At 43.2% G+C, this 16,612-nt stretch overlaps 1 protein-coding gene across 1 annotated transcript; it reads right to left on the bottom strand.

Annotated features, from left to right (window-relative positions):
- Positions 1 to 224: 224 nt before the first annotated feature.
- Positions 225 to 1,498, bottom strand: LOC115107280 (5-hydroxytryptamine receptor 1E-like). The gene has a single exon (XM_029630667.2). The coding sequence runs from the start codon at positions 1,425 to 1,427 to the stop codon at positions 282 to 284; it is 1,146 nt and encodes a 381-aa protein (XP_029486527.2). The 5' UTR covers positions 1,428 to 1,498; the 3' UTR covers positions 225 to 281.
- Between the last annotated feature and the right edge of the window lie 15,114 nt (positions 1,499 to 16,612).

The raw sequence follows: 16,612 nt of genomic DNA, 5'->3' as shown, positions 1-16,612 counted from the left end.
GACAAAAACATTTAATATTTACTTAAACCCCACATTGGTAAAAATGTAATTCATTCACAAAGCCATAAAAAATGTATGTATGTGCATTTATAAGCCATGATTATTCATGGTCAAAGTTTGTGTTTACGCAAAGAGCAAGAAGCATTACTTAAAAAAAAAAAAATAAAAACTTTTATTTTGAAAAGCACAACATCACATAGCCAATGGACACACTGCATGTAACTTTCCTTCATACTTTCCCCGATGGGACTATTCTGTACGTTCAACCTGGGCCTGCAAATCTATGCATGCTCCTTTCGTCTGAGCAGTTTCTTAAAGGCCAACTTAAAATCCTCATTGAAGCTGGTGTAAAGTAGAGGATTAATAAGTGAGTTGATGTAGCCCAGCCAGGTTAGGAATTCTGACACCTGGGGTGAGGCAGTTATGACCTGTAGGCCCACAAGGAGCTCCTTCAGAAAGAAAGGCAGCCAGCAGAGGATAAAAGCCCCGAGGATGAGGCCCAGGATACGTGCTGCCTTCCTCTCCCTGGAGGTACAGATCTGGCTCCTCTCATTTGCCCCGTCCATATCTGTCTCAAATGAGGGGATACGGATGGTGGCATTGAGCCTGTCAAACTCCAGAGTGGGGTCTGAGGTGGATAGGTCCGATACGCAGAAGGTGTGTGCCATACGGCAGTGGTTCAGAGAGTTCTGGCTATCAGTCTTCATCTGGCTTCGGCTGCTGAAGTGCCGCGATGAGCCCCGTTTCTGATAGAGCGTCTTAGCAGCATTGTAAATCCTATAGTACAAGATGAGAATAAGGGTCATGGGGATGTAAAAGGCCCCGAAGGTGGAGTAAATAGTGTAGCCCACGTGGTCATGCTCTATGATGCACTGTTTTGGGCCGTGGCTACCGGGCCTGTGTCTCCAGAAGAGGGGTGGAATGGATATGAAGACTGAGATGACCCAGATGATGCCCACCATGACAGCTGCCCGGCGGGCCGACCTCTTACGGGCATACTCGATGGCCTTGGTGATCGCCCAGTAGCGGTCCAGCGCTATGACACACAGGTGCAGGATGGAGCAGGTGCAGCAGGTCATGTCCACACTCAGCCAGGCCTCACACACCACCTGGCCCAACGACCAGTACTCTGTGGCAATGTATAGGATGCTGATTGGCATGACCAGGATAGCTACCAGGAAGTCGGTGAACGCCAGGGAGCAGATGAGGTAGTTGGCGGGAAGGTGGAGCTTCTTGGTGGTGCAGATGGCTGTGATGACAGCACTGTTGGCGAGCACAGTGAGGAGGGTGAGTAGCGCCAGGATAACCACCAGCACCACCATCCTGTCTGTGAACACCACCACAGGGAGAGTGCTGTCTGGAGCTCCTGTGCTGTTGGTGATATTGGGCCCTGTGGAGCTGTCCCCAAGGTCCCTCTCCATCTCCATCTTCCCCAGACAGGGCCAGCTCTCCCCCACTGATGGGCACACTCTGTCCCAGGAATAGGATCCACACTATAGGTCAGTGGTCACACTGTAACACACAAAACAGACATATATGGTACATTAGAAAGTGCATAAAGATTCATATTTCATAATAGAACATTTACACAGACTGTCACAGTGACCTTGGTGAAAACTTGTTTTCAGTAGGATACTTTCATTAGAACTCAAACAAGTACACTAGCCGTAATTTTACGTCATATCTTTTGTATAATAGGCACTTAACACCGGAGGGCACATTGTTTCTTTGCTCTAGCAAACTTTAAATTAGTCTTTGTATTTTTCACCTGCCTTTTAATCAACAGAGCTGCCCTTGGCAATTGGAGGTTGTTATACAATAGAAGAAAGATAGACAATAAAGGTAAAATAGTGCAGCCCATGGCAGTAGTTGAGCTTCTGAAAGGTGAGGGATTTGGATTTATGGTGAAGACTTTATAATCCAATGTTATTTGGGAGATGAAAGCCACTTAACACAGCAAGTACTTATAAAACTGAGGGGTCCTAAAGTTCTAAAGTGGAGGACACACTGATAATTGTCACTGATATATTTTTTTGTTTTGTCTACAATTAAACACATATAAAGATATATTACTGTACCAATAAGGGGGAAACTGTTAAAACACTCTGGAAGAGAATACAGAGGAAAATATACAGAGCAGTGAGTGAATATAATAAAAATAACAACTCCAGCATTCTGGTGATCTTGATGCTCCCAACAATTTAATAGATCATTTTGACCAAGGTTTCAGTCTAAATCAACCTTCATCAGGGTGAGTGAACGTAGCATGTGGCAAGTGTAAATGAGCCCTAATGATGTAAAAAGGTTTATCTATCTCATACAATGTCTCTCGTCCACTCTGAGAGGCAGAAATATAAGCCTTTATATCTGCAGGCAGGCCTGAGAGACTGCTGAAGGACACTGCTTGAGGAGGCAAATTCATTTAGCTAGACTCGGTAGATAGAACATTTCAATGTCAGCTGTCAGCATTGAGATGGTTCACTACTGTCCCTAGTGCACCTCTTAGCACAGACCTCGCCTGAGTCAATATAATTACTGACAGATGGTCCATGCCAGGGTGCCCAGGCTGGTAATGATTTGCATTAGTCAATAAAGCAGAATGAAATTACTAAGACCATCTACTTGGTGAGAGTACAGGGAAACACAGCAAGAATAGCTGAGAAAAAAAGTGTTGGAATTGATAATACAACTCATTCAAGATGATCTAATTTTAGAGGTCTAAAAGGACTTTAGAGGTCAATCTAAATGTCACACAAAAACATTCCTGGTAAATGAGAAATATTCATTTTTCTCCATAGTTGTATTTATTTTTAAAGCTACCAAAATATAATGAGAAAGAGCAAAACATGTTATTTTATTTGTCACATGTGCCGAATACAACAGGTGTAGACCTTACTTACAAACCCTTAACCAACAATGCACTTTTAAGAAAAATAAGTACAAAATTAAAATAACAAGAAATTAAAGAGCAGCAGTAAAATAACAGCGGGGGCACAGGTTAGTCAGGTAATTGAGGTAATATGTACATGTAGGTAGAGTTAAAGTGACTATGCATAGATAATAAACAGAGACTGGCAGCAGCGTAAAAGAGGGGGGATAGCCAGGGTAGCCATTTGATTAGCTGTTCAGGAGTCTTATGGCTTGGGGGTAGAAGCTGTTAAGAATTAATGGACTACACCTATTTCAAAAATGGAATCTAAATTACCAGTACGATATGTCTACCTCTGTATTACTTAGCCTGAAGCAATGGTTTCAGACAATTTAGTCAACACTGGAGGTGTCCAGTGGCTTGAAACCAGTTTCTTTTCAAAGAATTCTCCCCTCGACCACGCCCACAAATTGGGGAAAAACAAACTTTTTTTCCATTGATCCCCATTGTAAAAGAGACAACTTTGTTGTCAATATTTAGTTATACAGAAATAAACAAAACATGCCGAACAGCTGCTGTGTTGTTCAATTTACATGTAACCAGGTCAGAAATCCCAACCTACAGTTTGCAATGCTCCCACGTAGGGAAATAGAGCCTGCGAGAAGAGCCCTATGGCTCCAGGTTACTTGGCGTGGTAAATGTGGGGACCCTGGTGTCCAAATAGGCTACACGTAGCTACGTGTGTGGGAAAACATTTAATCACAGGTAATATATTTCACTTGTTTAGTATACTGTAGTCTGTTTGTAACTCCACTGACTAATTGTAGCTGTATTGTTTGTTTGTGTTGTTGGTCTTGGCTAGCTGGTCGCTAGCTAGCTAGCTAGCACTCACGTGGCTGCTAGCACCGTCATCAAAAGGGGCACGAGGGAAGCCGTACAATATTACTTCTTTCTAAGTAATGAGAACTCTTGGTTGCAGGCAAAACAGAGCAGCACGCCTTGTCCTTAACTGCACATACAGAACTAACATCAACAACATGAATGCCAGTCTTTCCTGGTTGAGGGTTGACAAGAGATTAACTGCTTCTCTTCTAGTTTTTACGATAAGTATTACTGTAATGAAATGTACAGATTGTCTGCCTAATAAAATAACATTCAGCTCAGACACCCATACATACCCCACAAGACATGTCACCAGAGGTTTCTTCACAGTTCACGGCAACGCACAGTATTATATAGAGCCATGATCACACGGAACTCCCTTCCATCTCCAATTACTCAAGCAAACAGCAAAATTACCTTCAAAAAATATTAAACAGCATCTCATTGAACAGCGGGGACTATGAGGACACACACAAACACACACACACACACACACACACACACACACAACACACACAAACACACACACACACACACACACACACAAACATAATTTGTTTTAATTGTATTGTTTGTATATCGTTGTATTAACATTTTTTGTGACTGTGCTTGTCTATCAGTGTACTAGTGTTTTGTTACTTGTCATGCTTTGTGTTTTTTGTGGACCCCAAAAAGAGTAGCTACTGCCTCTGCAAAAGCTAATGGGGATCCAAATAAATAAATGGACAACAAGAAAATGTAGGTTTGAAAAAGGTCAGGTTTTTGCTGTGAGCCAATGGGGTAACCTAGGTTACCACATGTTGTTTTCACCAAAGGCGGGCGGGGCCGGGACTTTCTATCTAATACCGACTGGGACTATGCCTTTCAAAGACGCTTTCCCCTCATCACTGGCTTCACCTCTCCAGCACTCTCTGAGAGAATACAGAGCTGTGTGTACAATGCATCCTAGTGCCTACCCCTCAGAGCCGACAAGAGCTCCCTTCATGTAACCACTCAGTCTGCCATCTGAAAGGCAATTTTCACTGAGGAATAGGGTCAGCACACCACTGTCACATCATTTATGGTAGAGGAGAGCCAAGAGCTAGCACATTTTGATTTTATCCATGGCTCTGAAGACATTCCTTTGTTGCTGATATTTCATTAAAGTATTTTAGATAGAACTTGGTTCAGTGCTACTGCTTGTTACTTAATAACCTCTATGGGATCATTTAGCATTTAGTCGTTCTTCTGAAGAATTACAAGTCCCTCTCAAATGTAATGCACAAACTCTGCCTTGGACTCGGATGCCCCATTAGTTTCCACTGGAAAGGAAGTTAAAAAAAAGAACTCCAAAGCCACAAATCTCTTCCGCATGCCATATGCTAACCCATGTCCATGACCTGCCTACTAGCCTAAAACAGAATCTGGGCCAACCCATTACTGAGGTCAGCTTCAGCATCACATACCCAATGTAATGTTGTTGTTGATCTTTCAAGAAATGGGCACAAATCCCGCAATTTGGCAGTTTCAGATGAAGTGACAGACAGAGTAGGCCTATGATGCATTGGGGCATAGAGTCCCAATTTGCTATTAATCATAGGGAATAAATAAGCCATCGTTGTCATCTATTTGTCATCACATTTTAATCACAAACTGATACATTACTGTAGTGTAATAATACTGACAGTAGTGTGTAAATTGGACCACATAAATCATTTAAAGCACCTTTTGAGAGCAACTAATCAGCCTAATAAAGATTGCTATTTTTCACGTGAGCTGTGCAAAAGTAATTGCTGTAACACAGCCAAGTCTTGAAATGCCTGTGAGCTAAATGAATAATTCAACAGGACACTGTATTGTATCACACATGACCATGGTAACATTCACAACAACACTTTATAATGCCAACTGCCATGGAGAACATTAACACCTTCTATTTCTCATTGAAAGCAGCAATCAGCAGTTTAAACAATAACAACGCATTTTCCCTGCCCCTGTTTCTGTAAAAAGCTGAGGAATGGAGCTGGAGAAATGTAACCACTTTCAAATTCATAGATAGAGCTATGGATACAAGGATTGAGCATTCATGATATCAACATTATAGTTTTAACCATAATATATAGTGTTTGTTTACATTTACTTTGTTTACAAACATTGGAGTTAAACAAGCATGTATTTTTAGGTTCTGATGAGTTATGACAGTTGGACTAACCTCAGGCATTTATAAATTATATTCTTCAAGCATCAATGTTCTCTACAGAACTTGGCATTATAAAGGGTTGTTGTGAATGTTACCCTGGTAATGTGTGATACAAAACAGTAGCCTGTTGAAAAATGAATTAAGTGGTAAGCAAGTAAGGTCTAAAAAAAACAGATTTTCATCAAGTCAAATTAATTTATTGTGTTAGAGGATTCATGATGTTTGTATCTAAACCAAGGCAATTCATTTTAATATTGTTCTATACATCAGTTGGGGTCTCTGTAAATTTCAGGTCCTTAATCTGGCATGAAAGTGCATCCTTGTAGCTGTGTGTGTTAATATAGTCAAAATGATTGCCTTGGGGTAAATTGAGCCAATGGCCTTGGGGTAAATTTAAGTGTTTTCTTTCCAGGCATAATGCAAGGCATTATAGCTGGGATTTGAGGTAACAAGGGCCTATTTTCAAAGTGTGTGTTTGTTAGGTGTTAAGCCTGTGTTAAAAGATGCTTAAAATTATTAAAAGACAAAAAGTGATTGTGTTGAATTGTGTTTGGGAAATAGAGATAGACATAGTTTTAAAAAGGTAGTGGTAATATTTCATTCAGTACAGAAATGTGTAGGTGGCTTAACTTACCCTGTCCCGTGGCTTAACTTACCCTGTCCCGTGGCTTAACCAACCTTGTCCCGTGGCCTAACTTACCCTGTCCCATGGCCTAACTTACCCTGTCCCGTGGCTTAACCAACCTTGTCCCGTGGCTTAACTTACCCTGTCCCGTGGCTTAACCAACCTTGTCCCGTGGCCTAATTTACCCTGTTCCATGGCCTAACTTACCCTGTCCCGTGGCTTAACCAACCTTGTCCCGTGGCTTAATTTACCCTGTCCCGTGGCTTAATTTACCCTGTCCCGTGGCTTAACTTACCCTGTCCCGTGGCTTAACGTACCCTGTCCCGTGGCTTAACTTACCCTGTCCCGTGGCTCAATTTACCCTGTCCCGTGGCTTAACTTACCCTGTCCCGTGGCTTAACTACCCTGTCCCGGGGCTTAACGTACCCTGTCCCGTGGCTTAACTTACCCTGTCCCGTGGCTTAACTTACCCTGTCCCGTGGCTTAACCAACCTTGTCCCGTGGCCTAACTTACCCTGTCCCATGGCCTAACTTACCCTGTCCCGTGGCTTAACCAACCTTGTCCCGTGGCTTAACTTACCCTGTCCCGTGGCTTAACCAACCTTGTCCCGTGGCCTAACTTACCCTGTCCCATGGCCTAACTTACCCTGTCCCGTGGCTTAACCAACCTTGTCCCGTGGCTTAACTTACCCTGTCCCGTGGCTTAATTTACCCTGTCCCGTGGCTTAATTTACCCTGTCCCGTGGCTTAACTTACCCTGTCCCGTGGCTTAACTTACCCTGTCCCGTGGCTTAACTTACCCTGTCCCGTGACTTAACTTACCCTGTCCCGTGGCTTAACTTACCCTGTCCCATGGCTTAACTTACCCTGTCCCGTGGCTTAACTTACCCTGTCCCGTGGCTTAACTTACCCTGTCCCGTGGCTTAACTTACCCTGTCCCGTGGCTCAACTTACCCTGTCCCGTGGCTTATCTTACCCTGTCCCGTGGCTTAACTTACCCTGTCCCGTGGCTTAACTACCCGGTCCCGTGGCTTAACTTACCCTGTCCCGTGGCTTAACTTACCCTGTCCCGTGACTTAACTTACCCTGTCCCGTGGCTTAACTTACCCTGTCCCGTGGCTCAACTTACCCTGTTCCGTGGCTCAACTTACCCTGTCCCGTGGCTTAACCTACCCTGTCCCGTGGCTCAACTTACCCTGTCCCGTGGCTCAACTTACCCTGTCCCGTGGCTTAACCTACCCTGTCCCGTAGCTTAACTTGTCAAGAGACCACTTTGTTTGGACAAGATATGTTTTCAAAATAAATGTTTACATGAATTCAGATATTTTTCAGGGATACACAACATCCTGAAAATATGTAGATATCTTTGTTAGAAAGAATACTATACTTCCTCTTGACAGAGTGATGCTGAATGTAAAAATTCCTCAACGTACCCCACTCTCCCCTACATATTATTCATTTATAAGTACAAAAAATGGTTAGAGCAACTGCAGATTTCCCCTTTAATACTGTTCTACAAACACAGAGCCAGAACTCAGAACTGTGCTGTGTAACATACAATCATTTCTAGTAGGGAAATGACAAAGTACTGTAATTCAGAGCCATGATAAAACACAATTTCTGTGACCCAATGGCACCCTATTCCTGATTTAGTGCACTACTTTTGAATGGGCCCTGGTCAAAGGTAGTGCACATTATAAGGTATAGGGTGCCATTTGGGACATAACCAACTGGCTTTTACAGCTTTGGTACATTCCAGGTAGAAGACTGAAGGATGACATCTAAATCATTCACTGACTATGCTGACTGGGCTTGATTTTGTAGGGAGCCAGGCAAGTCACACTCAGGAAGTCGGCAAACGATGCTGTTACTCACCAGAGAAATGGATGGCTTTTCAGGAGTGGAGATTGCAATGGTGATCTTGCATTATCATAAAACTGCCTGTATCACAAGTTGTGGGGGAACAATCCATCATCAACACACACTGGAAACCCATCATAGCCAAAAATGGTCTGATTATATTATTCAAATCTGTTAATGATCTCTTTGCTAAGCCCATTGCTAGAGATAGGGGAAAATGAATGCAAAATTGATAAGGAAAATTAAGATAGACTTATGCGTGTGTTATCTGAAGAAAAGAGCCTGGAGTAAAGAGATGAGGGGAAATAGAAATGGAAAGATAACTATGATAGGCCAGGGGAAAGGTCAATGCATCTCCATTTTCAATTCATATCCAATTAGATATGTTATGACATCCAGGCATATTATTGGCACCTCCACTAGCATCCTGCTCTGGAATGCATTCTTCCTATTAGTGAGCTTAGACACATTGTGCATCCCAAATGGTACCCTAATCCCTATGTTGTGCACACCAGAGCACTACATAAGGATTAGGGTGACATTTCAGACACAGGAAGAGTATCTGAGTATGATGGATCATAAAGAGGGAACAACTGTTCATGACAGGTAGAGGGCTTTATTTTCGACTGGCGCTAAGGAGGTGCAAGTGTCAAAGGCATGTCCGTTTGCAACTTTGTCATGTACAAACTGGGTCAATGGCATTTTCAAGCCCTACCGCCAGGTTCGGAAATATACCTCTCTAATATCAGCTAGTTTGCACTGACGTAGGAGGGGAGGCACTATCTGAGGTGTGTCCTTAAACAGGAGCGCAAAAGTGACAATTTCATGCAGTGCTAATGGGAAGTTTTAAGTATCACAAAAAGCAAGTCTTAACGGTAACACAGTTGATAATTCCATGGATTGTGAGAGCGGAAGCGCAGCCTATCCAGCCTATCCAGCCCATGGAATGAGATATGTGCCTTTTGTGCCAGTGAATCTCGCATTGAGAAACATACGATTGGTTTTACCCCATTTCATTTAATTTGATTAAAAACAAAGTATAGCCTACCCTCCTCTTAATCCAGGCTGGTTTAGCAGGTGCGTCTTTTTATCCTGGCCATCAGCCTAAAATGGCCTATAAATAAAGGGGTTTTAAATGGTCTACTGAGAGTACTCTGAAATATTTGAGAGGTTTTTGCCCTCATGCTTTTTCATTCACATAGCTGCATTTTGCTTGTTCAAGTAGGGTATCCATCCCCATTTTCAAAAGAGCGCCCCTCGTCCGATTACCAAAGACAGGCTCCTCCAAACTATTCAGTCCTCCTATAATGCCACATCAATGGCAGATTATTTTTGAAAATCTGCAAAAATCTGCCTTGTACATAGGCAACAATACAATAGACAGGAGCCTAGTATTTTGTAGAGACGACATTTAGGTCTACGTGTTCTGTGCACACACTGCCATGGAACGAGAGAAGCGATTCATGATATCATGCTTCTGACCTGATCCTATTTAGAAATATTGTTGTTGGTTTGAAAATCAGATTGATTGTCTTTCGTTTAATTTGATTAAAAAACAAACTTATTCGAATGATTCACCTTCCATGGGTTTATGGTGAGAACGTACATGCAATGCCAGTTCATCTGCTATTTCAGGAGAAGTGAAAATATGATCTGTAAGATGGTTCCATGATGTTAACAATAAAAATAAATGTACATATTGAAGCAATGCAATTAGAACATTGTGGACTGCAAACATGTTCAACATATTTAGTAAATATGGGGCAGGCTATTTAACTAACTAAGATAGAACAGACTAACATTCAAATTGGAGTTGATGACAACACAATGCATAAAAGCAACCACACATTTAGCCATAGAGCACATTATGATTGAAAACCTGGCTCATTCGCGCCACCGTCAGCTACTGCACCCATAATTCCCGTTGTGAAAATAGAACAAATATTTCTGACAAACTCATGAACCGATAACACTACCGCCAGCGCTAAGATTGCACATTGTTGCATTGTGTGTGTTAAAATAGAGCCCAGAGAGATGCTGTATGCAGGAGAGCTCATACATTATGGGCCTTATTCTGGGCTTTGGTAGAGGTAGAATAGGGGGTATTCCCTTTGGAACCCTTCATGTTTCTGCAAGACGGGCTGTGTAAGGAAGGTTGACACCTCTATTGGTCAAGAACACAATTTCTGTCCAGTATAAAAGCAACTGATGTACCCTTCCAGAGAAGCAATAAATCAAATGTGACCGCCTTGAGCTCCATTTTTCACCTTGTCTGACATAAACACTTGGCCAATTACTCATTACTCACCCCTGAACCATGAGACGGTGAACTGAAACATAATGTTCTCAATGTAGTAAGAACAGCTAGAATAACTGTAGAATAACAACCAGCTGTGACCCTTCACGATGGAACATCAGCAACAATATATGACTGTGTAGGAAGGAGAAGGACATTGAATGAAGCTCCAAGGAAGAGGCCTCTGCCCCCACAATCACCCAATCTGTCACATAGACATTGACTGACAGCTGCCTTCAGGATGCAATTCTTGGTGTGATTGAGAGGACAGACAACTATTCACCAGGAAGGGTATATGGGATGCTGTCAAAGGTCCTGAAATGACTATGATGCCAATGCCATGTTTCTACTTTAAACATATCCAAGATCACAATCTTCAAATGCTTTGGTTTTAACTCCTGTTTTTGATCATAACGGTTTCGCTTGTCATCAGAACATCAGGTAGTAATGTCACCATATGAACGCACTGTCAAAGTTGTGGCAAACAGTATCACATGCTGTCCTCCTAAACGTCCACAGTGCCATGTCTTTGCTCTGAATGTTGTGATTTAAACGTCTTTTTCAAAACATTGTTAATGTCACCATCTAACTGCACTGTGAAAGTTGTGATGTAAATCTTGCTGTGATGGAGGAGTGGACAGACAACCGTCTACCACGAAAGGGTGCTGTCCAAGGACCTCAAATCCCATCTGGCACTGCCATAACTCTGATTAGCTTTAAACCCAGCCAGATAACAATCTTTTGAATGCTTTGGTATAAACTCCTGTTTCGCTTGTCTTCCAAATGCCAGGCAGTAATGTCACCATATAAATCCACTGTCAAAGTTGTGATGAACAATGTTTGTGAGATTATACTTTTTATTAATTGCCTCCAATGTCTGTTAAAGGAATAATGTCCCTCCCTGGGAGAGAATGAATATTGATTGAATAACTTTCTGTCTGCATCCCAAATGGCACCCTATTCCTTACTGTAGTGCATTTTGACCACGGACCATAGGGTTCCGGTCAAAAGCAGTGCACTGTGTAGGGAATAGGGTTCCATTTGGTAAACAGCCTCTCTTTCCTGCTGTCCTAAACCTTTGCTTATCTGTTGTTCTATACATCTGGCTGGTGGTGAGACTTCCTGCTCCTAAAATATAATAACATTTGACCATGATGGGAAGTCAGCCACACAGCAGCACTAAGACATGATTTAATACTGATGCCCCTGATCTGTCCTTGTTATTGTCTCGTTCTCTGTCGACCTAAAAAATGCACAGGATAATAATTACAGACTTGAATACATAATCAAGCTCTGTCTCTTAGTGTGGATGTCAATAGTTTAATTGGATTTGCTGTGATACAGGAACCTTGCTGTGTACGCCCTTTGTGTTTCTCCAGCTCTTGACAGCACTTGAATTGTTTCCTTTGCAAGTTACCCTTTCCACTCTGGCTTCAATTAATTACTGTTACTTTCTCTCAAGACAACACCTGAAGAATCCCAAACAATAGAGACCACCCTTGAGATCACCCTGGCCTGTGGTCGTCAGAGACGATAAAGGAGAGTGGCAGAGTGAGGTTTTAGTGAGTAAACACAGAGCTTGAGTTTATGTGGTGGTTGTGAATGACGACCGACAGAATGCAAGGCCATGAGTCGTTTGTCTGGACTGCTGTAATAAAGGGTGCCTTGGGAGGAATAAAAGTAGCAGACTATTGATTTTCACCTGAGGGCTCAACCGAGCTGCTATAGTGGTCTTCCTCAGGTAGTACTAGGAACGAGGCACAACATCAGTAACGTATTTAGATTGAACAAAGTGTGGGCACACAGTGACAGACAGAGCCTGGACTTTCTAACAAACTTTGGTCTCAGGCAACAGATATTTTAACACAAATGAACATTTACCTTTTTTCAGCAACAAGTTTACTGTTGAGTCAAACAATGTCCAACATGCTGTCCTAGAAAAAATGCTTCCAAAAGTGTTCTACAGCTATCACAATAGGAGAAGCCTTTTTGGTTCCAGGTAAAAACCCTTTTGGGTTCCTGGTAGAAACCTCTCAGGACCTTTCTACATGGAACCAAAAAGGTTCTACCTTGAAGCAAAAAGGGTTCTCCTATGGGGACAGCAGAATAGCCCTTTTAGGATCTAGAGTGTTCTAAGAGTGTACTAAATAGCTCAGAATTTGAAAAAGAGAAGTGAGACAAGTGGAATCAATTAGGATCCTCTCAGATTCAGCATTAAATATCGCAGTACATTCACTTCTAGCCACACTCACACTCAACAGTTGATGATTGAGGCTATTTATCTTCAGCTGTCTGGCAGAATCTCAAATATTAAAAAGTCTAATCACTGCACTAGCAGAAAGATTAAATATGACTTGGGCCCTAAACCATTCCAATCCTTAAAGACTAAATTGTATCTCTGTTATGATTCACAGCATAGGCTATGGAGTTGGCAAATGTTGCAGGCGTAATAAATTATGAGAACATGACATCTTAACTCAAAATGATATTATAAAAACATTTATCAAATTAAACAGTTATACTGTTTTCATAGACAGACTATTTTCAAGGGAGATAGACCATGTATAATCCAGCACCTTGTCTGAATTGGACATTCTCAGTGCATTTAAATGAAGAGATATGATGTACATCCCAAATGGCACCCTATTACCTACACAGAGCACACCGTTTGACCAGAGCCCCAGAGCCCTGGTCAAATGCACTATACAGGGAATAGAGTGCCAATTGGCACGCAGCTATAATCACAAACATCTGCCTCCATTCTTTAATGTCATTGGCTGGGCCTTGTGAGCTGTTTCATTACTGCTGGAGAGGGATAAGTACACATTACAGGTGTGCTAGCTGGTAGGTGTGTGCTAACACACACACAAACACACACACACACACACTCAGATAGGCTGGCGATATAATCTGTGTCCCAAATGGCATCCTATTAACTATATAGTGCACTACATTTGACCTGAACCAAATGGGCCCTGGTCAAAAGTAGTGTGCACTATGTAAGGTATAGGGTGCCATTTTGGACTAATTCATACTGTACAGTAGTTCAGCAGAGTGCAGCTGACGGACATTGCAAAGAGGCATGTGAGACCTAGGTGCGACTAATGCTGATCCTGATCATCTGGGCATTAAATACAATATTATGTGATTTGTGTGAGAAGCTTACCTATCATTCCTGTGAGGCTAAGCACAAGGTAGGGTGATTTATGGAAAGAGATTATGCTGTTCCAGTGCAAGGATGCACTCATCTCAGAGTTCATCTGTGTTCATCTAGTAAACATTGTGGATCCAGTGAGGGGGGTTTGACTAGGCTGAAGCCCCCTCAAGAATAGGTCTAGCACCCCCAACAGAATATTTTATTAGTACCAACATTTTATTAGCTATCCCAGTGGAAATTTCCTGGTCCCGCTAGTGTTAGCAAATGTGAATTCTTGGGGCCAGAGCCATATGCCTATTCTAAGATCTTCACACTTGTGTTCTCTTTCCTGTCACATGCAGCTTTTGTTTAGATCATTAACAGAACAGGAGTGCAAACACACTTGATGGTGACTGATCTCCAAAGAAGGAGAGAAGAGGTTACAGGCTACCAGCCCCACCTCAACCTCACTCCAAGCTTTGGGTTCACAGATACTAGTAGACTACAGTTGTGGCCAAAAGTTTTGAGAATGACACAAATATTAATTTTCACAAAGTCTGCTGCCTCAATTTGTATGATGGCAATTTGTATATACTCCAGAATGTTATGAAGAGTGATAAGATGAATTGCAATTAATTGCAAAGTCCCTCTTTGCCATGCAAATCAACTGAATTCCCCCAAAAACATTTCCACTGCATTTCAGCCCTGCCACAAAAGGACCAGCTGACATCATGTCAGTGATTCTCTCGTTAACACAGGTGTGAGTGTTGACGAGGACAAGGCTGGAGATCACTCTGTCATGCTGATTGAGTTAGAATAACAGACTGGAAGCTTCAAAAGGAGGGTGGTGCTTGGAATCATTGTTCTTCCTCTGTCAATTCTTCTTCCGATGGCATTGAAGAGTACCACACATCAGTCACTGGCTTCATCAAGTGCATCGGTGACATCATCCCCACAGGGACTGTACGTACATACCCCAACCAGAAGCCATGGATTACAGGCAACATCCGCACTGAGCTAAAGGGTAGAGCTGCCTCGTTCAAGGAGCAGGACTCAAACCTGGAAGCTTATAAGAAATCCCGTTACAGGCAAAGTGTCAATACAGGACTAAGATCGAATCGTTCTACACCGGCTCCGAAGCTCGTCAGACGTGGCAGGGCTTGCAAACTATTACAGACTACCAAGGGTAGCACAGCCGAGAGCTGCCCAGTGACACGAGCCTATCAGACCAGCTAACTAACTTCTATGCTTGCTTCGAGGCAAGTAACACTGAAACATGCATGAGAGCATCAGCTGTTCCGGACGACTGTGTGATCACAATCTCTGCAGCCGATGTGAGTAGGACCTTGAAACAGATCAACATTCACAAGGCCGCAGGGCCAGATAAATTACCAGGACATGTATTCCGAGCATGCAATGACCAACTGGCAAGTGTCTTCACTGACATTTTCAACCTCTCCCTGTCTGAGTCTGTAATACCAACATGTTTCAAGCAGACCACCATAGTCCATGTGCCCAAGAACACTAAGGTAACACGCCTAAATGACTACCGACCCTGTAGCACTCACGTCTGTAGTCATGAATTGCTTTGAAAGGCTGGTCATGGCTCAGATCAACTCCATTATCCTAGAAATCCTAGACCCACTCCAATTTGCAAACATCCACAGATGATGCAATCTCAATTGCACTCCACACTACCCATTCCCACCTGGACAACAGGAACACCTATGTGAGAATGCTATTCATTGACTACAGCTTAGCATTCAACACCATAGTGCCCTCAAAGTTCATCACTAAGCTTAGGACCCTGGGACTAAACACCTCCCTTCGCAACTGGATCCTGGACTTACTGACGGGCCTCCCCCAGATGGAAAGCGTAGGCAACACCACATCCGCCACGCTGATCCTCAACAAAGGGGCCCCTCAGGGGTGCGTGCTCAATCCCCTCCTGTACTCCCTGTTCACTGATGACTGCACGGCCAGGCACGACTGGCTGTGCAGTCATGAGCACGGCACAACACCATCATTAAGTTTGCTGATGACAAAATCTAATCGTACTACACCGGCTCCGACGCTCAGACTCCGAAGCGGTAGGCCTGATCACCAACAACAACAAGGCAGACTATAGGGAGGAGGTCAGAGACCTGGCAGTGTGGTGCCAGGACAACAACCTCTCCCTCAACGTGATCAAGACAAAGGAGATGATTGTGGACTACAGGAAAAGGAGGACTGAGCACGCCCCCATTCTCATCGACAGGGCTGTAGTGGAGCAGGTTGAGAGCTTCAAGTTCCTTGGTGTCCACATCACCAACAAACTAACATGGTCCAAGCACACCAAGACAGTCGTGAAGAGGGCACAACAAAACCTACTCCCTCTCAGGAGACTGAACAGATTAGTCATGGGTCTTCAGATCCTCAAAAGGTTCTACAGCTGCACCATCGAGAGCATCCTGACTGGTTGCATCACTGCCTGGTATGGCAACTGCTCTGCCTCTGACCACAAGGCACTGCAGAGGGTCGTGTGTATGGCTCAGTACATCACTGGGGCCAAGCTTCCTGCCATCCAGGACCTCTATACCAGGCGGTGTCAGAGGAAGGCCCTAAAAATTGTCAAAGACTCCAGCCACCCTAGTCATAGACTGTTCTCTCTGCTATTGCACGTCAAGCGGTACCTGAGCACCAAGTCTAGGTCCAAAAGGCTTCTTAACAGCTTCTACCCCCAAGCCATAAGACTCCTGAACAGCTAATCAAATGGCTACCCAGAC

This window comes from Oncorhynchus nerka, linkage group LG24 (genome assembly GCF_034236695.1).
Source record: "Oncorhynchus nerka isolate Pitt River linkage group LG24, Oner_Uvic_2.0, whole genome shotgun sequence".
NCBI lineage: Eukaryota > Metazoa > Chordata > Actinopteri > Salmoniformes > Salmonidae > Oncorhynchus > Oncorhynchus nerka.
The sequence above is the reverse complement of the archived record's forward strand: the minus strand, read 5'-3'. Positions and strand labels throughout refer to the sequence as shown.